Here is a 20926-nt window from a genome sequence, read left to right as displayed (position 1 = left end):
TCGGAAGGAGCCGAGTTCTCGTATCAATAATTTGTTTGGCTAGTTTAATGAATTATTTTTATTGAAATTTTAAATAAATGTGTTTTTACATTCTTGAGTTCTAACAGTTGATTAGCATTTTATTTCGTAGTTCCGCTATATTCCGTTACTTAAAATATACTATTTGATTTGGGTGCAAATCATAACGCCCAGTGTCATTACGCGCGTGGGCGAGATAAAAAAAATATTGACTGCGGCGCTTTTTTACACTTTTCAAAGTTAGTTATAAACTTTACTTTTATTTTTGTAACTCAATTAATAACGTTTACATGATGGAAAAAAGCCCAAGCAACACATTCTGAATGCACGTTCAAATTTGTAAAAGTTGAGAGATAGCATAACAAACAGTTATTATCTTATAGGTATTCTCATTTACTCTTAATGCACTTTAAACATTTTTTGAAGTTGATAGCGCTATGACACCTTTAAAAGTGGGCAATATGACATGGACCTATTTATTTTACTTGCAAACCAATAATATAAAATATATTTAAGACAGACCCATTACAATTTTTCTTCAAAGGAATATTCGCTTAATAATATTTTTAATTCATTTTTAACAAAATATTGTAAGGATTGCACATCGGCTATCTTTAGCTAAAACTTGAAAATATTAATACTTTTTGAAAAATAGCCAGGAAAGTTGGCCGCCATGCTTGCCGGCAATCGCATGCATCCCTGGCGCGGAGCACGGTCACTCTAAACAGCTGACTGCGCGCGACGCATTTGAATTTCCGATTGGCTTTCTTCCTGACCTGAAATTTACTGAAATTAAATGAAATTGAGTGGCTCGCATATGTTACAAACCTTTGCCCGGCTCCATCAAGCAGCGCAGGACCTCTCCAAGCGGATATTCCAGTAGCAGTGCCACCACGGCCGCCACAAATTGAGTGAGCATAAACACACTCAGCACGTTGCACAGCTGAAAAATTAACATTAGGAAAAGAAAAGTTTAAACAATTAACATTCTCACCAAGTAGAAGCTGGATATGTAGACCGGCTGCCTAAAATAGCCAGCCACTATTCTCAGGATGACAATGTGCCAAAGAAAGGACTGAAATGAGATTCTTGCTAGTGGCCGAAAAACAGGCAGAGTGCAGAAATCATAGGCCACTCCTGTCGGAGATATGTGAGTCACACCAAACAGTCAATCAAATCCATTACTTAACCCACCTCCAACCTTGCAGCACATGAGGAACACGAATCCCGCGCAAATCAGCAGCCACAAGTTCTTGTGCAGACCCGCATACAAGGCCAACCAAAGAGATGGCTTACCAAAGTCGTGGCGGATGAAGATGTAGCCGGAAAAAAGGACTCCTAATGTGGCCATAACAAGGAGCCACATGGCCAGTTCGTACTTAAGAAGGCCCCGGAGCACCGCTTTATTGGAACGCTGCTCGAGGTAAAGATGCCCGCAGAGAAACCCGGCCAAGTAGCCTCCCAAATTCGTGTAGAAGGGCGGATACATTTGATAGAATGTGTCGGAGTGCCGAAAGTACAAGTAGCGATAGGTCCTGGGGATATAAACTTATCATTATTTGAAAAATCTTTCAACAATTATGTATATAAACTGACTCAGGACGAAGATGGTAGATAGCATCCAACTCAAGAACATATGTCAATATTGCAGGCACTGCTAGGGCTAACGTCAGAAGAATTATGTAGAACGCCTTTGTTAGCTTGGGATGCCTAAGAACACAAGAGTTTTTAATATATTCAAGCAATAGAAAGAATTTACTTCTTGGTTATAACAATCACAATCAGGAAAAGCTCAAATAGCTGCATGTCAGCGCCCAAATACCAGGTCTGGTGGGAACACTACATGGAAGTAACGTAGGAAAGATCATTTTAAAAGAAATATATGTGTACCATACCATAATACATGTGTACCAATATATATATATACTAATTATGTATGTTTTCTTAATCACAAACGAAACTGCGCTTCATAACACAGTACAATTTAGACTTTATCATTATATAGGCGTTATTCGCCAGCCTAGTAGATCTTAAAATTAAAATGTAACATACACTGTCTTCCAGCATGTGGTTCGTCACAAAGAACACGTTCTTCCACCAGTTGGTGCGGCAGAAAACCCGCTCGCCCTCGGTCATATGCCGCCAAAAGGGTCCGTTTTGGATGCGCACCAGGAGAGTTCCATTGAACAGAATAAGGGCGACAAGCGAGGGCAGGAGTCTGAAGTATCTGTTGAAAAACACACGGAAGTACACGGTAATGCAATCGATGGTGCCAGTTGTGGGTTGAATCATTTGGCGTTCGGTGAATTTCACGTAGAGCAGAAAGCCACTCATCACGAAAAATATCTGGATGACCAGGCTGCCGTTTTGGAATATCGAGGTCTCGAACCTGAAGAGGAACTGCTCGTAGTACTCGGGATTTTCTATCGGTACCGTCATGAAGACCATCAGAGTGTGACCTAGGATTACAACGAACACGCCAATCACTCGAAATCCGTCAAAGAAGCTTATATCTCGCGAGAAATCCGAGTCATGCGGTTGAGTCAGTCGATAGTAATTCCGAAACACAGAAAAGGAGGTGAGAAGCTGCTGCCCTGGTGGCAGCCCAAATTAACATAAGAATGTATTTTCCAGCAGTTAGTATACACTTACGACGACCGTTTAGAGCCTCCCGAAAGAAGTTTTCAGTTGACTCCGCTTTCTTTTTGCTCAGTCGGTAGTCGTGGACAGAGGAGCACAGAGTTAGAAGGAGGATACAGACCAGAAGACCGTAAAAGGTCAGATCAAGTCCATCTGAGAAATCCATTTTACAGGTTTTAAATTCTTGTACGTATATTATTTACTAATATAGTTCCCAACTACTTATTAGTTACCCTACTTACCCAGCTCCAAGGGCTTATCGGCTGGCACACAATACTCGATGAGGCTGCGAACACTGAGCGAGAACTTCTCACTGAACTCAAGATTTAGGCAGTTGTTGACCAATTCTTCGTGAAGGAGGCGCTCCTCTGCATCCGCAGTTCGCCGGTGCACTCTGGCGTAATAAGAGCGGAGTTCCTTATCCAGGATATCTTCTTCCCCGAACTCGCTCGAATCAGAAAAGCCATTTAAAGTTTGTTGGCAAGTCTCCAGGCACACGCCCCTAAAGACGCGATCATGGCGAAAACGATGCTTCGAGTCCCGCGAAACTTCGTCGATTTGGTGCCACAGAGCAGAGCTGGCATTGGGTAAAATCTCCACGTATACCAGGCAGTATCTACCAAAGGGCCTATCCAGACAGAGATCGTAATCGTCCAGATAATGCAGGGCGGGCATCTGCCTGTAGAGTGTCACTACACAAGGAGCTCTCCCTAAATAGTCTCTTCAATATGGAGTTTCAGCTACTTACAATTAAATGGGCCAGATGTAAAGTTCCCTTGTCCCAATGATAGCATAGTTAAAAGAACACAAATTCCCAGCCACAGTACCATATTCGGAGTGTATGGCCTAGCACTTGAAGATCAACTATTGGAAATCTTTGCTCGATTTGCCATACTAATTCGGAGATAGCGTGCTAAGCCGTCAGGCCTGGATGCGCTCCCCTAAGGTATTTCTATAAATTACTTTGACTTGACGAAATCACAGCTTTTAAGTGGCAGTCATTTATTTTAATTCATTGAACTTAAATGTATTTCCTTGGAATCTTTAGATTGCTTTACCCAAGTGTCGACCAGTAAAGATCGGCAGATCAATATGAGACTTCACGTAGAAAACGAAGGGATGGTTAGCAATAAAGTGCTTGCGCCTAAAGCCCGCCACGGCCATCACCCGGAATCCTGGGGAGGGACAATGAAAGCGATGGAGAACTTTATACAGTTGGACTTTATTGAGGCTACATGCTTGGTTAGTACAAAAAAGTAAAGAGTAAATACAAGATCATTGATTGTGCGCAGTCTTAAGCTTATTACATTTGGTTTTTGATTATAGCTTGGAGCTTTAAAGGCCAAGAACCGTTTGGGATCCGGAAGTCGCCATTAACGTCATATATGGAGATGAGACACCCGGATCGCATGGTTGGTTAGTTGGATGTACCCAGGATTAAAGTTTCTGTATGCTCCCAGCGAAAAGAGCGGTTGCGTCCTTATTCAGAATGTAAAAGTTAAATGGATGATCCACGTAGAAGCGTTTCGGTTCCGGTCGGGCCATAGGCATCGAAGTGAGCATCATGACCATACCTGTAAATCAAGATGACAGTGGCATACAGTTCAACGAACGCGAGACCATTGATGTATTTTGAATGGAATGATGAATGAGAACTGTATGACTTTTCCCGTATATATAAATGGAAAGTCCTTTTTGATTATGTTATAGTTAGGAAACTATAAAGCGAGAAGAGAAACCCAAATTGTGTGGTTGGTTGGTTAGTAGGATGTACCCAGGATTAAAGTTTTTGTATGCTCCCAGCGAAAAGAACTGTTGCGTCCTTATTCAGAGTGTAAAAGTTAAATGGATGGTCCACGTAGAAACGTTTAGGTTCTGGCTGGACCATAGGCATCGAACACCGCATCATGACCATACCTGTAAATTGAGATGACAGTGGCTTTCAGTTCAATGAAAGTGAGACCATTGATGCATGTTGAATGGAATGATGATTCTGAGCTGTATTATTTTCCTGGTAAATATAATTGAATAGTCCTTATTGATTATGTAATAGTAAGGAAATTATAAAGAGAGAAGATACACCCAAATTGTGTGGTTAATTGGTTAGTATGAGGTAACCAGGACTAAAGGTTATGTATGCTTCCAGCGAAAAGAGCTGTTGCGTCCTTATTTAGAATGTAAAAGTTAAATGGATGATCGACGTAGAAACGTTTAGGTTCCGGGTGGGCCAGAGGCATCGAATTGATCATCGTGACCATACCTGCAAATTGAGATGACAGTGGCATTCAACGTGAGACCTTTGGTGTATGTTGAATGGAATGATGAATCAGAACTGGGTGATTTTTCCCGCAAAGAGAATTGTAGAGTCCTTATTGATTATGTAATAGTTAAAGGGATGCACGACATTGAATAGGACGGGCACCGGCTCGAACGAGACCATTGTAGCATAGCACATGAGCATTCCTGAAAATTAATATCAATGTCAGCGCTTGAGTTATTAGAAAACTTGATAAAGCTTCGAGGCAGGTGGTCATGCGGGAATGGTCGAATAACTTATACAAGAGAAGTTGACTAATGAAGTGATATGTTTTCCAGGCATGTTTTTTGTTTAATTGATTGTGTTTTTTTAATCCATTTCAGATTACCCAAAAGATTCAGAAAAGTGCAGAAGTTTCCTCGTAAATTAAAAAACTGCCTTTATTGATCTGACATAAAATAAGGTACCATCACAGTTCATCATGCTCGCTGGAGACAGAGTCATTCTCCTCGAGCCGCACAACTGAGCCCCAAAACAGAGGCAGGTCATCCTGATGGACAAGGACATAGGTGAATGGATGATCGGCGAGGAACTCAATGGGTTCCTCAAGCGAGGTAATGGCGCGTTTCGTACGCATCACAAAGCCTGCGGAATGAAAAGAAGACAACACAGACACAAATGAACAAATGGGACATGCGGAGGATGATGGATGCCAAGAAGTAGTAATGGACTTGGAGCTCTTACCCGTGGCAGCTGCAGCCTCGGTTCCCTCTTCGTTCACATCGATAAAGGCCTTGTGTATGATGGCTGACACCTTTAGAGTCTCGGGGCTCTGCAGCATCTTGCCGAATTCAGCATGGTCGGTAAACATCTTAGTCATGCCCAGCTGGAGAAAGAATTTCGCATTACATTTCAATAATTTATGTGACTAAAACAAAGCTCACCTGCTGGAAAACCTGCTTCAACTCCACTTGGAACTCGGCCTTGAACTTGGGTAACTTTACCACCACCTGGGTTTTGTGCAGTGCCTGTGTGATCTGCGAGAGAGCTGTGATGCGCAGCTTGTCCTCCAGAGCGGCCAGACCCGTCCTGCTGTTGGGCAGAACGATCAGCATGGAGAGATCCGAGTCCTTGTAGGGCAGCTCCAGGGCCGTGGCGTCCAGCGCCGGCAGATCGGCATAGCGGAACCGCTCCTTTAGTCCCATCATCGGAACCTGAACGGAGCGCTCGCCATCCAGGTAAAAGGTGTCCGGCCGGGTGGCATGCTTGGGAAACTGGTGCTGCCAGATGCCCTTGAAGTGAATGGCGTTCACCAAAACCATTCGCGAGTCGCGGTTCAGCAGGTCGGCTGGGATCAGGTCCTTGATCAGGTTGTTGGTGCGCCCCTCCACCCACCTGTTGATAGTGGCCGCCGCCTCGACGTTCTTCACGAAGTTTACGCTCTGCGCGGCCGACAGGAACTGCTTGGTCAACAACTCATCAAACTCATGCTGCAGCGGGTAGCCCTCCATCACGAAGATCTTGTTGGCGATGCGCAGGATCTGGCTGTCCTGGTACGCGGCCAGCACCTGGTGGAAGGTCTGGGCGATTTGGGCAGCGTCGCTGGAGGCCAGGCCCAAGCCGTGGTCCAACTGGCTGGCAGTCTCGCCTTCGGCGCCCAGCCGGGCCATTGCCGCACAGGTCTGGATGGAGAAGGGCGAGAAGACGATGTTCTCGCCGGGCTTCTGTGCCGCCAGCTTTCCGTATACGTTGATGGAGAAGAGGGCCAGCCGGCGGGCGTACTCCTGGCGAGCGGCGTCGGCCATGGTGACGTCAGAGGAGCGGACCAGCGGGCTGAGGGAGAGGGCTAGGCAGAGCAGGGGGAGCAACCAGCAAGCTGTAAGTATCCAAATCGAGCGTGGATGAGGTGTGCTTCGTTTCATAAATTTATGTAATTGCAGAGGACTGATGAGTCACCTCCACGAACGGTGTTCACTATATCGCTGGGGTATGCCGTTTCGCCGGGGATTCACTAAGCTTCGCTTATCGGAAACGTAAATTTACGGCCGCACCAACTGCTGATTCTCTAGAGCTTTCTCCAGCGGCTTCGATTTGTATTTTCAATTTCTGTTTACCCAACCGGAGGCCGCCCTCGACTTATATGATGTGACTTTTGAGCAACAACTGAGTTTTCTCATCGGACTCCCATTGTTTTTATGCCCGCATATCTTTTCGCCCACCAGAGGTTTCTCTCTTTAGTTCGTATTCCCAAACAGGTTTTCTCTGAGTACCTAGTATACTCAGCTTTCAGTGTTCTCTGTTTTGCTTTCTCTCTTTAAATTTATATCATGTGGCACTCTCTTATTTCTACTTACTTATTTTCTATAGACTTGTATGTCTGCTAACCGGCTAACTTACCATATGACCGCAAAGGATTTTCCATTTTATAACTGTTTTTGTTCTATAATAATGGATCTTGATCCCCGTATAACCTATTGTTTGAAGCGTGCGTTATAGACTGCCGTGACTTCAGGTCCACACTATTTACAGTGCCCTTATCAGCAAAGCTCGGCTTGAGCTTATTTTTGTCTTCGACAATAACACAATTTTTAGCACACTGATAAGGTAGGAAAGAACATGATTACCAGTTGTTTAATTTGTGTGGACTAAAATGAAAATAGACATGTTAAAATACAGGTTATTCGCGCAGTGTAAGCTATCAACATTAAACTTTCCAAGTCTTTTTTGTGTCGCTGATTGGAAAATCTTTCCATATTAGTCTTGTTTTTGCTATATTTTGGTGGGTATGTACATAGACATGTAGGGAAGAGGTGTTTTGGTTGGTTCAGTTTGTAAGTTAGGATAGTCAACCAATAGTTTAGACTGAAAAGAAAAAGTGACATGAGTAACAATCATTTAGCAGTCTTCGTGCTATTGAAGATGTTTAGTTTTAATTAATTGATTAATTACTATACAGTATAAGGTGTCTTAATTTATTTTATTAAGAATTCTTTATCGTTCCATATTAGTCTTTTGTTTTTGCTATATCTTGGTGGGTATGTACATAGACATGTAGGGAAAAGGTTGGTTCAGTTTGTAAGTTATAACTTATTCTATAGGATAGTCAATCAGTAGTTTACTCTAAAAAATATGAGTAACAAACACTTAGCACAGTCTTCGTGCTATTGAAGATGTTTATTTTCCATTAATTGATTAATTACTAATTTAATTAATTCTTAATTTATTTTATTAAGAATTCTTTATAATGAAGACACCTTCGTACACGTAAAGATATAATAAGCGTGTTTTAAATTATTTTCCGCACTATTTGCATTCGTTTTTATAAGTACATGATTTACATTTTTTTGACTTTTCCAAATTCGTGGTATTAAAGTGTCCGACAAAGAGGACACCATGGGACTCGTCATAGATCGCATAGAAGAAGGGTCTATTGGCATGAAACATCTTTGGTGGATGCTGAGGGACAGGCACGGTTCTTAATGAGACGACCACAGCTGAAAAAATGAGGATTAATTAGATGTTTAGTCTTTTACATAATTTTAGCGGATATGAAGGGATTGCTAGACTGCCTCAAAAACTGTAAATTATTTTTGTAACTCTCCGTATAGGAAGATATTGTGATGTTTTAATAAATAGTTGGTATATACAAGGTACTACTATAACTGGTAATGGACAGAAGCTTGGAGATATATGGACAAAATATTTTAACAAACATTCTATGTTGCCTGGTCGTAAAGAAAATATAGACTTGAAATAATATCTTTGATATTCCAGACTCACCTGTTGCGGCTGCAGCTTCAGTTCCCTCTTCGTTGACCTCTATGAAGGCCTTGTGTATGACCTTGGAGACAAATAGAGGTGCCTGGGACTTCAGCATTGAGCCAAACTCAGCCTGTTCGCTGAATATACGGCTCATGTTCATCTGTGAGTAGTTAGGATACAAAAATATAACCAATAGAAACTATTTTAGCTAACCAGCTTAAACGCCTCTGATAGTTCCTGCTGGAATTCGGCTCTAAAGCTAGGAATCTTGACATCAACTTTTTCTAGGGTCATAGAAGATGACAAAGCTTGTAGGGAAGTGCCTGTTAATTTGTTTTCCAGGTTCGTGAGACTGGATTTCTCATCCGGCAGTATAAGGATCATGGCCAGATTACAAGCACTATAGTTCATTTTCAGGGCAGTGGCTTCCAGCTTGGGCAGCGCGGCAAAGGAGAAGTTATCCAATACGTGCATCATCCTTACGCTAAAAGGTTTTCCAGGCTCCAAGAAGAATTCCTCCTCCTTAGTGTCGCTTTCATTAAATCTAATTGACCAATTTCCCTTAAAGTGAATGGCATTGATAAGCAGCAGCCGAGTGTCCTGGGTTAGAACTCCAGGGCCAATGATGTCCTTTATCAGGTTATTGGTCTGCGACTCCACCCATTGATTAATAATACTGGCAGTTTGGTCGCCTCCAAAGTCAATATCCATTGGCTTGGAGTAGAACTTATTCTCTAGTATGTTTTTGAACTGCCCACCAAGCTCATGACCCTTCATCACATAGAGACCGTTGACCATATTTAGGGACTGACACTGTTTGTAGTATTTAAGAAGGGTTTCAAAGCTCTCAGCTACTTCTTGCGTATCTCTTTCCCCAAATCGGAGTGCCTCGTCCAACTCCTTGGCTGTGACCGATCCCTCCGTCGCACCCATCCGCAGCATGCCTGCAGAAGTCCTTACGGACAGCGGAGAGTAGATGATATTCTGGCCGGGATTGGCCCGGCACAGCTGGTCGAGCAGACTATAGGCGAATTGTTCCAAGCCCTGGGCGAACTCCTCATCTTTCATGGCGAAGAAGTTAATTTATGATTTAAGATATAAGAGTCAGTGGCTACTCTTTTTTCGGAATCATAAACAGAATAGTAAAGAGTGCCAAATGGATTGATAAGACCCCGTGTTTGGGCAATTATTATAATAGGAAACCAGATAGGCTATCAACCTGCCCAATTGCAGATGTGCTGATAGGAAGCTACTGTTCCAACGGGCTAATCAGCTGGGTCTCTCCAAGAGTACCTAAACCTCCAGACTCTCTTCGAATGTATCTAATCGGGGAACGGTTCGTTCAGTTCTGAGTCATTGCAATTCCGGGCGTTAGTCAGTTCCGCGCCGTCTGACAGACACCACGCACATTCTCCAACTGCCTTCCGACTCAGCCCGTTTGACTCTCTTTTCCGGTGTAAGTTATTAGCTTATCGACAAGGTCAGAGACGCTCCTCACCTGTCTCACCGATCTAAGCAGCTTATCAGTGACAATACGACTTTCATGTAGTAGTTAATCGATCAGATTCCTGGTGGACTAGGTTATGGTAAGCCAAATGTGTGGCGTTCCATAGAGCAGAAAGAATGCATCACCCACTCTTTTATTTTCTGTGGTCTAATAGCGATAGTATAGGTATATTAGCGGTACGAAAGTAAAATAAACATCAACAACTTTATCAGTTGACGTGGATTTTTATCATTTAATTAACTTTCATGGCATTGGCTAGAAAGCTATTTATAATGACGAAAGCAATTACCGCCAGCCCCTTTGTTTATAATATACCTTCCCATAGAAGGTTGAATTGTTAGTATAATTATGGAATTTTTTGTTTGAGTCTAAAGTAGTTTGATTCAAATATGTCATTCAGGGGGGTATGCATGAAATTAGAGGTATGAATGTTTAAATTGTTGTTCCATTAAATGGTTTCAATGATTTCGCAAGCTTTAGTAAGAGAAGGTAAAAACTAAATACTCCTATCCTTTATGACATCAGGTAGAGTGTAATACTTACGGTACAGATTGTTGTTTTATATACTGAACAACTTTTTCCTATACGCAGATCAAGATGAGCGATCCCCAGGAAAGTAGAAATCTGTTTTCCCGAAGCCTGGTAGATACCATTACCAAGAATGCCCTGGAGCAGAGTAATGAGCCTTACGTGAACACGGTTTTCTCACCCGCGTCCGTTCAAAGTTGCTTGACCCTGGCCTTCATGGGAGCTTCCGGGTCGACGGCCGAGGAGTTGAGGAATGGACTGCAACTGGGACCAGGAGATCGTCATCACATAGCCCGCGCCTTTGGGGAGTTCTGGCGGACGAACTGCAACTATGGCGACAGAGGACCCGTGCTGAAGTCCGTGAATCGGTTGTACGTGAACGATACCCTGGAACTGCACCCGGAATTCAACGAGATTGCCCTGGACTTCTTTCAGTCGAAGGCGGAGGCGGCTAAGTTCGCCGACTCGGAGGCTGCCACGCAGCAGATCAACGCCTGGGTGGAACAGGAGACGGACCACAAGATCAGCAATCTGCTTCAGTCGGATGCCGTGGACAACGATACCAGCGCCGTGCTCATTAACGCCTTGTATTTTAAAGGAAAGTGGCTGAAACCCTTCATGCCGGAGACCACATCGATTGACGCTTTCCACGTGGACCGGGACCTCCAGGTGGAGGTGAACATGATGTACCAGGAGGACAAGTTCAAGTTCGCCGATCTCCCACAGCTGAAGGCACGGGCCGTCCAGCTTCCCTATGAATACTCGAACATCCACATGCTAATCCTGCTGCCCAACGAAATCTCCGGCCTGCAGGAGCTGGAGCTCCGGCTTAAGGACGTGGATCTAGCTGATATTGATGCGGCTATGACTTTGCAGGATGTGGAGATTTTCCTTCCCAGGATGGACATTGAGTACGACGTGGACCTCAAGCAAATCCTAAATCAGGTGAGGATAGGATTAAAGTAAAAGGAGTGAAAAGTAGCGAGAAGTTCCGTGATAGTAACTGATTTAATACGTTTTTTCAAAAAAGTCATTGTCAATGTCCATCGAAAGTATTAAATTTTCATTTAAATGCCATCATTAAATTTTAAATTCTGTACTGGTCACATACGCAGTTTTTCTTTGCAGTGTTTTATGCTTAAAGCAAAGTAGATATTTGTGTGTGAACTTATTTTGTGTATTCCTGATTAAATTTAAGGGTATATAAATTAAAAAGAAAGATAGTATAACTTTGCGTGAATCAACAGTAAGTTTCGATCACAGATGTGATCTCAATTACAATATGAAACATGTAAATCCGTTATGTAAATTGTTATAAGTTTTGAAACATTTTATTGTTATTCACTGGAATTTTTAACCATCCCATTCTGAAAAATTTGTGGTGGCATATTAATTTTCAGGAGGCCCGGGGCAAGAAGATAAGAGCCTTGAATTCTTCACATAAATATGGTCCTATATGACACACAGTAGTACTAAATACTTACATTCGTTTAGTAATATCTTAAGACAGTGGAGCATAAATAAATTAATTTTGACTTTATGAAGACTGTTACTAATTAAATTGTCTTATTCACAGCTGGGTATTTCGGAAGTCTTCACGGACAGTGCCAAACTGGACGGACTTTTTACCTCTCGAACTGGCCAGAAGATCTCGGCGGCGAAGCACCGGGGCTACATCAACGTAAACGAGGCTGGGTCAGAGGCAGCAGCCGTCACTTGTAAGTGGAATCAGCTATCCCCAACCTTTCCATACTTATTCTCCCACCCACGTGCAGTCATGAAGATCGTACCCATGATGCTGAACATGAACATGAAGCTCTTCAAAGTGGATCACCCGTTTGTATTCTACATTCGCAACTCGCAGGCCGTGTTTTTCGCCGGCCGATTCTCGAACCCCAAGTATGGATCAGAAGAGGAGGGCGCTTCGAGGGAAGGTTCCGATGCCAGCATGTACAATGTCCAAGAACAGCAGTGAGACCAAATAAAACTCAGCTAGGAAATCCCACTAGTAGTCATTGAATTTCAATCTAAGAGAGTTGTGTGCGCAGTTCTCAGCACGAAAATTGCCATCAGGTACATATAAGCATGTCCGATGCATATATAAGCTCGTCTTGGCACTTTTCGCTCAGTTTTCAGAGATACTTATCTCGGGGACCAGTTCGTTGGAGGCGGTCAAATGTATTACTTGTGTAAGTGGTGATCGCTAGAAGCAAGTGAAATTGACAGAATTCTAGGGAATTCTCATAAAAAAACCGATTCGAATCGATTATAAATTCTAATTTTCAATTTTAATTGATGTAATAGTCATATTGATTAGCAAGTTAGAAGTTGCTGATTTTTTTTTTGTTCTGGCTTTTGTTCTCGAGTAATTTGTAGGGAGATTCGTTTTGATTATCTTGTGAGAAACTAATTGTGATGTTCAATTATTCATTAGTCCTGATTTTGTGGGCCACTTCTGTGGCCTGCCAGGCTTCCGAGGAGATCTACCAGCTGCTGGCCAAGAGCCACGCCAACCAGAACCTCATCGTCTCGCCCGTCTCCATAGAGACCATCCTGAGCATGGTCTACATGGGCGCTGGAGGGTCGACAGCCCGGGAACTGCAGAGTGCGCTGAGATTGCCAACAGAGGACAAGCAGGCGGTGGCCACCAAGTACGGGTCACTCCTCAACCAACTCCAGGGACAGGAGCAGGAGAACGGGCCCACACTGAAGGTGGCCAACCGCATCTACGTCAACGACCAGTTCAGCCTGCAACAGGACTACAACCTGGCTGTGCGGGATTCCTTCAAGGCCGAGGCGGAGTCCATCAGCCTGGCCAATGGTCCTGCGGCTGCCGAGGGAATCAACCAGTGGGTGCTCAGCCAGACCAGCGGCAAGATCAAGGACATGATCGATCCCAGCAGCATGTCGCCGGATGTCAAGGCCTTGCTGGTGAACGCCATCTATTTCAAGGGCCAGTGGGAGTCCAAGTTTGACCCAGATAAAACGAAATCCTCCACCTTCCAAGTGAGCGCCGACAAGAATGTGACCGTCCCAATGATGGTGCAGATGGGGACTTTCAGGGCGAACTACTTCCGAGACCTGGACGCTCAAGTGATCGAGCTGCCGTACCAGAACTCCAACCTGTCCATGACCATCTTTCTGCCCCGTGAAGTCGGAGGCCTGGGCTCTCTGGAGGAGAAGATCGCTGGATTCTCCAGGCCACTGGAAGCCAGGGAGGTGTATGTGAAGCTGCCCAGGTTCAAAATCGAGTTTCGTGACGAACTTAAAGAGACCTTAGAGAAGGTGAGTTATCTCTAAAAAAAATATATCTGGTTTCGCCACTCTGAAATTCCATTGCAGCTGGGCATCCGAGAGCTTTTTACCGACAACTCAGACCTAAGCGGCTTGTTCGGCGATAAGTCAGGCGGAAAAGTCAGCCAAGTCTCGCACAAGGCGTTCCTGGAGGTGAACGAGGAGGGGGCAGAGGCCGCGGCTGCCACATGTGAGTAGAGATTTGGTTATCTTCCCTACTATACTATATGTACTCACTGTTTACGTTAATCCCCAGCTGTAGCCGTCACGAATCGAGCTGGATTTTCTATGTTCTTCGTGGCCGATCATCCCTTTGCCTTTGTCATTCGCGATGCGAACACCATCTTTTTCCAGGGACGCCTGGTTAGCCCTTAAATAAATTGAAAATAATTAAAGTGCTGAACTGTATTATAAGATATGTATGTGAATTTCAACTTAGGTCTAAGATACTTTCTAATTCCAAATTAGATTTCACATCTACCGAATGGGTGACTAATAAACGTTTAAGCTTAGAATACACAATAATAACAAATTAATCACGTAGAGCTCATTAGAGTAGTTAGAGAGCTTCAAAGCAAACGGGAGATTAATTCTCCTTAAACTGATTTCAACTTGTAAAAATGATTAACTAAAAAGTTAGCTGGGAGTGACCTTTGTTGTCTTTTTTAGACTACTCGCATCATTGCCGAATATTCGCACAATTTTGCAAGCGGTCAGGCTACAGTTAGGACGACGCAAAAAAAAAACTGATACTGAAATACAAACATCTCTTACGAATATTCTGTAAAGGTACCACAGTTTGAAACAAATTACGTTCAATATATTACGAACAATCTCTTTTTTTATGCACAGTGTTCGCATGCTATATTCGTATACGATGCTATAGCATTCTAGATTTTGTCGCATGGATTTTCGTTCAAAAATTCTGTTGGGCCTAGTGCTCACTACAAAAAGACTGTGAAACGCAAATTTCTGTACAAAATTGCAGTATAAACATTTCACAATCAAACTCTGTATCAACTGTGGCTAAGGGTTTCATAGGCGGTCGAGAAGTTTCAATAACAAGCTTCGATCAACTTTTAAATTTTGGTGCATTGCCACACTATGCGCTTTCCCAACATCCATAACTCCTCCTAAACCAGTAAAAAGTGTGGTCTTTGTTGTATGAACCCTGAGAACTCTGAAACTGTAAAAGTATTAAGCATGCAGATTCCATAACGCTAAAACCTGTATAATATTTGGTAAAATGTAAGAGGGATTTTGTTCTGATTATCAATACCCCTCTACAAGCCAAACATTTTTAAATCTGACCATTCTTTAAAAAGTTATAAACAAATAAGGTGCTCAATATTTCCCTCGCACTACCTTTAGCTGAGTAACGGGTATCTAATATTCGAGACCGTGGACTATAGCGTTCTTTCTTATTTTATTTTATTTTTTTGGTCATGATCGTGAAAGGGCAAGGAAATATTTTTCTTGATTAACAGATACGTATGGAAAATCCCAGCCGTATTTTAAATGTACTTTATTATTGCAGAATATTTATTGTTTTGGAAAAACCAGCTATTCATGTGTTTCCAGACATGAAACTTGCGTGCAGTCTACTTGTAGAAACCCCCATTTTAATCAGCTAAACTTGTTATTAAAAATGTAATGGTAATTGTTAAGCATTGACAAAAACGGCATTTTTCTATTAGTTTGATAAAAAACAGATAGCCTAAGGGCTGAGCGGAAGAAATTAATTATAAAGAAGAAATATTTGATAAAATGGTATTTTTCATTATCAGTTAGGTATTCTGACTACTTTATGACACATTTACCTTCGGTGGCATCTTTTGAAAGTTTTTATGGAAATATGTTTTTTAATCTAGCGCCCCGAAAAAAACAATTTTTTTGTATCTTATTGAAATAGCAGAAATTTTCACAAATTGCTGTAGAGCACGTAAAAATTCAGTTCTCTTTAGAAAGTAGAAGATTTCGCACCGCCCTATATTACCAGACTGTCATTCGGATCCATTGAAGTGAGTTGCATCACGTTAGTATACATATATCTGCATTCATCTATGCATGTTGTATTAGTTTACTTCTAGTTTACTAAGGCAAATATGCTTAATAATAAATAAATCTTTCACTTTCGATGTGATTTCCGTAGAGAAATATTTTTTATTGTAAACAAAATGACATCACTGTTTGTCAACAACTACTACCGTGTTAAAGAGTATGAGAGCAGAGCAAAGCACAAAGAGAGCATAGAAAAGAGAGCCGTGGTCGAAGTACTTGCTCTTAAAATTATTCCTAATTTAAATCACTGTGGACGGCAGTCCACTTAGTGACGAAGCGCACTACTATATATAGCCGTAGAAGTGAAAATGTACTGTGATGCTCCAAGACTTTAAAAATTATAATTGGCTTGGCACCTATACGGTGCGCATAAAGGTGTTTAAGGGGGTATTCTAGTCTAGAGGCTCTAGTTTCGAGCCTTTTTTAACAATTAATTAAAACTAAACAATTGATATTTTTACTGTCGGGTTTTTTATCATTTGTTTATTTAACTTAGAAGAGTAGATAAAAAGGTCGATTTTTTTTTTTACTAATTTTGTAATTTTATCGAATTTTTTAAAAATTTTACAAATTTTAAAATCTTATTTTTTGTTGGTTTATGCGATAGAGAGATATTGAAAGAATATTCATGCCAAATTGTAAGTAAATCGGCTGATTAGAACTTGAAATATTATGGCTACCGTATCAGAAAAAGAAGTTTGGTGAAAAACGCTTTTAAAGTTTTACGTTAAATTTCAGGCAGTGTAACTGATAGAATAGCACGTATAACTTACATTCTCTTAAGGTACACCGAATGACATTTTTTTAATAAAACGCGTTTTAGAGCCTGCGAAATGGATTCAGAAATTATAGCTCATACGCACTGTTTTCGTTAATAAAATCTATTATATTCATATAGGTGACCCTGACTTGGTTATATTTAAACAACTTCTTCTGTTGATTAAAAAATGATACACAAAATGTCACTGCCACTTTCTCTATTTCACTCTTTTCTAAAATAAAGTTATAAAAAGTTGATGAAAAAGCCATGTTTTTGTCGACGACATGTCGATTAAAAGTTTATGAATTTCTTACTGAGGTTAGCCTAGCTACAGTCATTAATGAATGATGACAGCTTAAAAATTAGGTTTTTGTCGATAGCATGAAGACTTGTTGATGAATTTTTCGCTAATGTCAACCTACCTGCCATCAAAGTTATTTTTCATGTTGAAGATGTAATCGTCACTAGGTTTTTTCCTCGTTAGGAGGTGTATGAGGAAATTAAAAAACGTTTGATACTTTGGCGACGAGTTAATCTGTAATTTCGTTAACTTTTACCATTTAACAGATGGGACAAATTGGTCCAATAACTTAACTATCCAAAATTTATTAAAGAGGCATACATTTTTTTTGATAAGGGTTGGGTATGATGGGCTTTTACCTTTCTCTTAGAACTATCGCTTCATATGTCGTAAAACCACTATATCTTTCCCACGTATTAAATCATTATTAGAACGTTTTTAATTCTAGACAGTCAAAAACCAGTTGTGGGAAGATAAATTACAGAAGAACTATGAAATAGAAAACCGAAAAACCAGTCTTAGCCCAGATAACAATCATACCACAGTTCAAACATAATTCGGGATAGTTTAGTTCACTTCACAATGTCAGGTAGGAAAGATGCTCCCAATCGCCATCAGCTTATTATGGGCCCTTGATTTAATTTCTGTTTTCCTCTGACGATTTTCCCATATCCACATCCTGAAGTCAAGGCCACGTGTTCACTTTTGCTGCTCCAGGGCTTGATTCTGGCCATGGCGAACACTGTTAACTACTCGGAAAGTGCTGCTGGTGAGACCCAGTTTGCCTCGAAGCTTTATGGCCAGGTGGCCAAGTCCGAGCCCGGGCGAAATATCGTCCTCTCGCCCTCATCCATCAGGACGGGCTTGGCTCTGGCCTATCTGGGTGCCGAGGGCAGAACCGCCGCCGAGCTGAAGCAGGGATTGGGCCTGGAGGGAGCTGACAAAACCGAGGTGGCCCAGAAATTCGCCCAGCTGCTGGGAAAAGGACATGGGGACCATGATGGGCCCAAATTGAAGTATGCCAATCGGATTTACGTGGCTCAGAGATTCCAGCTGGCACAGGCCTATCAGGAGTTGGTCGGCAAAAACTTCGCAGCAGCTGCAGAGAATGTGAACTTCGCCCAAAATGCTGATGCTGCCAAGCGCATTAACTCCTGGGTGGAGGAGCAGACCCATCAGGAAATCAGGAACCTCATCGCAGCGGACTCACTCGATGGAGATACGGCTGCCATCCTGGTGAATGCCATCTATTTCAAGGCCGACTGGCAGAGCAGTTTTCCCGACTACGCCACCTTTTCCCGCGACTTTGTCAATCATGGAGGTCAAAAGGTCAGCGTGGACAGAGGATTACTTCAGGTTCGGCGAGCTGCCCCAGTTGAAGGCTAAGGCCCTGGAACTGCCGTACACAGGCACAGATATCGTCTTTCTGATCATTCTACCCCAGGAGGAGCAGGGTCTGGCCTCCGTCGAGCAGAAACTAAAGGGGCTGGACCTCAACGAAATAAGCTCCCAGTTGAACAGGAGAAAAGTAAAGGTACAGCTGCCCAAGTTCAAGTTCGAGTTCGATGTCCCCCTGCAGCCGATTCTCGAGGAGGTGAGTCCCTTTGCGATTATTATTCTCATATTCCTAGACACAGTAAATGAAAGCAACATGGAATAATTTTATGAGATGAAACATTAGTAATCAATACTGAATCCAAAAAGTATAAGTTAATGGTTATTAGCATTCGATCGATTGAAGTTAGACCTATAGGTTACATACTGGAAACCTATTTCTGTAGCTATATCTGCTATGACCTTGAGCAAAGTCTCTTATATTTATACTCTTGCAGAGGGTATATTGATTTCAGTCAGAAGTTTGCAACGCAGTGAAGGAGACGTTTCCGACCCCATAAAGTATATATATTCTTGATCAGCATGACTAGACGAGTCGATCTAGCCATGTCCGTCTGTCCGTCTGTCCGTCTGTCCGTCTGTCCGTCCGTTTCTACGCAAACTAGTCTCTCAGTTTTAAAGGTATCGGGCTGAAACTTTCTCAAAAGTCTTATATCTTTTGCAGGTAGTATATAAGTCGGAACCAGCCGGATCGGACAACTATATCTTATAGCTCCCATAGGAATAATCGGACAAATAAATGAAAAAAAATTATATTTTTGGTGTTTTTTAGCATATAACCTCCTAAGCTTGGAAATAACAATTTTTAAATAATTTTGAATTTCGAATTAAATTTTATCGATATCGGACGACTATATCATATAGCTGCCATAGGAACGATCGGAAAATTTGTGGAAAAATAATATGAAAAAAATTATAGCTTCGGTGTTTTTCAACATATAACCTCTAACGCTTGGAAATAACATTTTTTATTTAGTTCTGAATTTCGAATTAAATTTTATCAAAATCGGACGACTATGTCATATAGCTGCCATAGGAACGATCGGAAAATTGGTAGGAAAATAAAATGAAACAAATTATAGCTTCGGTGTTTTTTAACATATAACCTCCTACGCTTGGAAATACGATTTTTTAATTAGTTCTGAATTTTGAATTTAATTTTATCAAAATCGGACGACTATATCATATAGCTGCCATAGGAACGATCGGAAAATTGGTAGGAAAATAATATGAAACAAATTATAGCTTCGGTGTTTTTTGACATATTATCTTATACTATTGGGAATATCATTTTTTGTGTTTTTAAATTTAATAATTATAGCTGCAAGGGTATATAAGCTTCGGCTTGCCGAAGCTATCTTCCTTTCTTGTTTTATAACATATTTATTTGGAATGCTTTTGGGTGCTTTTCTTAAATAACACTTTACTTAAATAATACACGAAGAAGATGAAATATTTTCTTTTGGTGCTCCTGAACCCTGGAGTTTATGAATCGCTTCCTGACTTGGCATTTCTTGTAGCCCACTTAGATTTAGATTAAGCCGGAACTACATTTTATTCTTAAGACGAATTACATGTTTACCCGTTACTCGTAGAGTAAAAGGAAAAGTAAGTAAAAGGTAGTATAAGGCGTTTCCGAACTTATAAGGAATGTATTCTTGACCAAAATCACTAGCCGTATCGAACTCCATGTCCGTCTGTCCGTCCGTATAACGCTAAGAATTTGGAAACTATAAAAGCTACTCAGTTTACGCTTTTTTTTTTTTGATTATCAATACCCATCTACATGCCAAAAATGGTTCAGATCGGACCATTCAATAAAAAGTTATAAGGAAACAGCCGATTTCCTGCATGCATATCTCCATCTCCCTCGCACTTCCTTTAGCTGAGTAACGGGTATCTAATAGTCGAGGCCGTAGATATTAGCGATCTTTCCTGTTTGTCTTGAAGACATTATAATAAATAAGTGGATAAATATAAATCAGTCTTATCCTTTTAGCTGGGCATTAAGAAACTATTCGCACCTGATGCGGACTTCAGCAGCCTGCTCCGAGAATCTGATCCACTTAGGATCTCGGAGGTGAAGCACAAGGCAATTATCGAGGTGAACGAGAAGGGAACCACTGCCAGTGGAGCCACCTGTAAGATTGCTAACTAATATATCTAAAAAGCATAAAAAATTTATTTATTTACCAACAGTTCTAAAGGCCCAAGTCGAGTCTCTCTTAATAGGAGAGGAAGTCTTCGAGTTCACCGCGGATCATCCCTTCTTTTTCGCCATCAAGGACGCACAGAGCACCTACTTCCTGGGCCACGTCAGCCAGCTCTGAGTTGGAGTTGTACCATAAGTTGCCCCCTTAAAACCGAAACCTGAAACGCAATATGTTGCTCTGTCCAATAAAT

At 41.7% G+C, this 20926-nt stretch overlaps 5 protein-coding genes and 1 long non-coding RNA gene across 11 annotated transcripts; 4 read left to right on the top strand and 2 right to left on the bottom strand.

The window, feature by feature from the left end:
- Positions 1-327: 327 nt before the first annotated feature.
- On the bottom strand, positions 328-3545 carry LOC119552060 (nose resistant to fluoxetine protein 6). Of its 3 annotated transcripts, XM_037861823.1 has the most exons (11): positions 3407-3545; positions 2901-3350; positions 2671-2811; positions 2408-2612; positions 2071-2245; positions 1778-1857; positions 1615-1728; positions 1213-1553; positions 1013-1155; positions 847-961; positions 328-794 (listed from the first exon to the last, which is right to left on the bottom strand). In XM_037861823.1, exons 1-11 carry the CDS (start codon positions 3486-3488, stop codon positions 739-741), a joined length of 1902 nt encoding a protein of 633 aa, XP_037717751.1. In that variant the 5' UTR covers positions 3489-3545; the 3' UTR covers positions 328-738. The 3 variants fall into 3 exon arrangements, with proteins under 3 accessions (XP_037717751.1, XP_037717749.1, XP_037717750.1); XM_037861821.1 differs by having other exon boundaries at positions 2071-2612; XM_037861822.1 differs by having other exon boundaries at positions 328-789; positions 2071-2612.
- Positions 752-4626, top strand: LOC119552064. 2 transcript variants are annotated; one of them, XR_005219567.1, is made up of 7 exons: positions 752-929; positions 1020-1168; positions 1227-1441; positions 2083-2596; positions 2656-2844; positions 2905-3604; positions 3707-4626. It is a non-coding gene; the product is annotated as an uncharacterized LOC119552064 (long non-coding RNA). The 2 variants fall into 2 exon arrangements; XR_005219566.1 differs by having other exon boundaries at positions 2653-2844.
- A 711-nt stretch (positions 4627-5337) lies between these two features.
- On the bottom strand, positions 5338-9760 carry LOC119549557. Its single transcript, XM_037857706.1, has 6 exons — positions 8891-9760; positions 8696-8837; positions 8220-8409; positions 5860-6865; positions 5660-5801; positions 5338-5560 (listed from the first exon to the last, which is right to left on the bottom strand). Exons 1-6 carry the CDS (start codon positions 9743-9745, stop codon positions 5385-5387), a joined length of 2511 nt encoding a protein of 836 aa, XP_037713634.1. The 5' UTR covers positions 9746-9760; the 3' UTR covers positions 5338-5384.
- On the top strand, positions 8381-12721 carry LOC119552062 (serine protease inhibitor 42Dd). Of its 3 annotated transcripts, none has more exons than XM_037861827.1 (4): positions 8381-8839; positions 10776-11657; positions 12289-12430; positions 12488-12721. In XM_037861827.1, the coding sequence occupies exons 2-4, from the start codon at positions 10782-10784 to the stop codon at positions 12685-12687; spliced, it is 1218 nt and encodes a 405-aa protein (XP_037717755.1). In that variant the 5' UTR covers positions 8381-8839; positions 10776-10781; the 3' UTR covers positions 12688-12721. The 3 variants fall into 3 exon arrangements, with proteins under 3 accessions (XP_037717755.1, XP_037717752.1, XP_037717753.1); XM_037861824.1 differs by lacking the exon at positions 8381-8839 and adding an exon at positions 10063-10133; XM_037861825.1 differs by lacking the exon at positions 8381-8839 and adding an exon at positions 10562-10709.
- Positions 12722-12824: 103 nt separating this feature from the next.
- Positions 12825-14518, top strand: LOC119552063 (serine protease inhibitor 42Dd). The gene is made up of 4 exons (XM_037861828.1): positions 12825-12901; positions 13147-13997; positions 14055-14196; positions 14263-14518. The coding sequence occupies exons 1-4, from the start codon at positions 12889-12891 to the stop codon at positions 14379-14381; spliced, it is 1125 nt and encodes a 374-aa protein (XP_037717756.1). The 5' UTR covers positions 12825-12888; the 3' UTR covers positions 14382-14518.
- Positions 14519-17845: 3327 nt separating this feature from the next.
- Positions 17846-20853, top strand: LOC119550722 (serine protease inhibitor 42Dd). The gene is given in 4 exon segments (XM_037859620.1): positions 17846-18468; positions 18470-18722; positions 20523-20664; positions 20723-20853. Coding segments are annotated over 4 exon segments (1134 nt in total). The 5' UTR covers positions 17846-17860.
- The last annotated feature ends 73 nt before the right edge of the window (positions 20854-20926 follow it).

Source organism: Drosophila subpulchrella, chromosome 2R (genome assembly GCF_014743375.2).
Source record: "Drosophila subpulchrella strain 33 F10 #4 breed RU33 chromosome 2R, RU_Dsub_v1.1 Primary Assembly, whole genome shotgun sequence".
Classification (NCBI taxonomy): domain Eukaryota; kingdom Metazoa; phylum Arthropoda; class Insecta; order Diptera; family Drosophilidae; genus Drosophila; species Drosophila subpulchrella.
Note: the sequence above shows the minus strand (reverse complement) of the source record. Positions and strands in the feature narration are given on the sequence as shown.

Coding starts and splice junctions, on each gene's coding strand:
- LOC119552062 (XM_037861827.1), top strand. CDS start 10,782: ATGAGCGATCCCCAGGAAAGTAGAAATCTGTTTTCCCGAAGCCTGGTA. Junction 11,658..12,288: donor TCAAGCAAATCCTAAATCAG/GTGAGGATAGGA, acceptor TCTTATTCACAG/CTGGGTATTTCGGAAGTCTT. Junction 12,431..12,487: donor AGAGGCAGCAGCCGTCACTT/GTAAGTGGAATC, acceptor ACCCACGTGCAG/TCATGAAGATCGTACCCATG.
- LOC119552060 (XM_037861821.1), bottom strand. CDS start 3,488: ATGGTACTGTGGCTGGGAATTTGTGTTCTTTTAACTATGCTATCATTG. Junction 2,812..2,900: donor CGATAAGCCCTTGGAGCTGG/GTAAGTAGGGTA, acceptor TGGATTTCTCAG/ATGGACTTGATCTGACCTTT. Junction 1,729..1,777: donor GTGATTGTTATAACCAAGAA/GTAAATTCTTTC, acceptor TTGTGTTCTTAG/GCATCCCAAGCTAACAAAGG.
- LOC119552063 (XM_037861828.1), top strand. Junction 13,998..14,054: donor TTAAAGAGACCTTAGAGAAG/GTGAGTTATCTC, acceptor ATTCCATTGCAG/CTGGGCATCCGAGAGCTTTT. Junction 14,197..14,262: donor AGAGGCCGCGGCTGCCACAT/GTGAGTAGAGAT, acceptor GTTAATCCCCAG/CTGTAGCCGTCACGAATCGA.
- LOC119549557 (XM_037857706.1), bottom strand. CDS start 9,745: ATGAAAGATGAGGAGTTCGCCCAGGGCTTGGAACAATTCGCCTATAGT. Junction 8,838..8,890: donor TATCAGAGGCGTTTAAGCTG/GTTAGCTAAAAT, acceptor AACTACTCACAG/ATGAACATGAGCCGTATATT. Junction 5,561..5,659: donor CGAGGCTGCAGCTGCCACGG/GTAAGAGCTCCA, acceptor TTCATTCCGCAG/GCTTTGTGATGCGTACGAAA.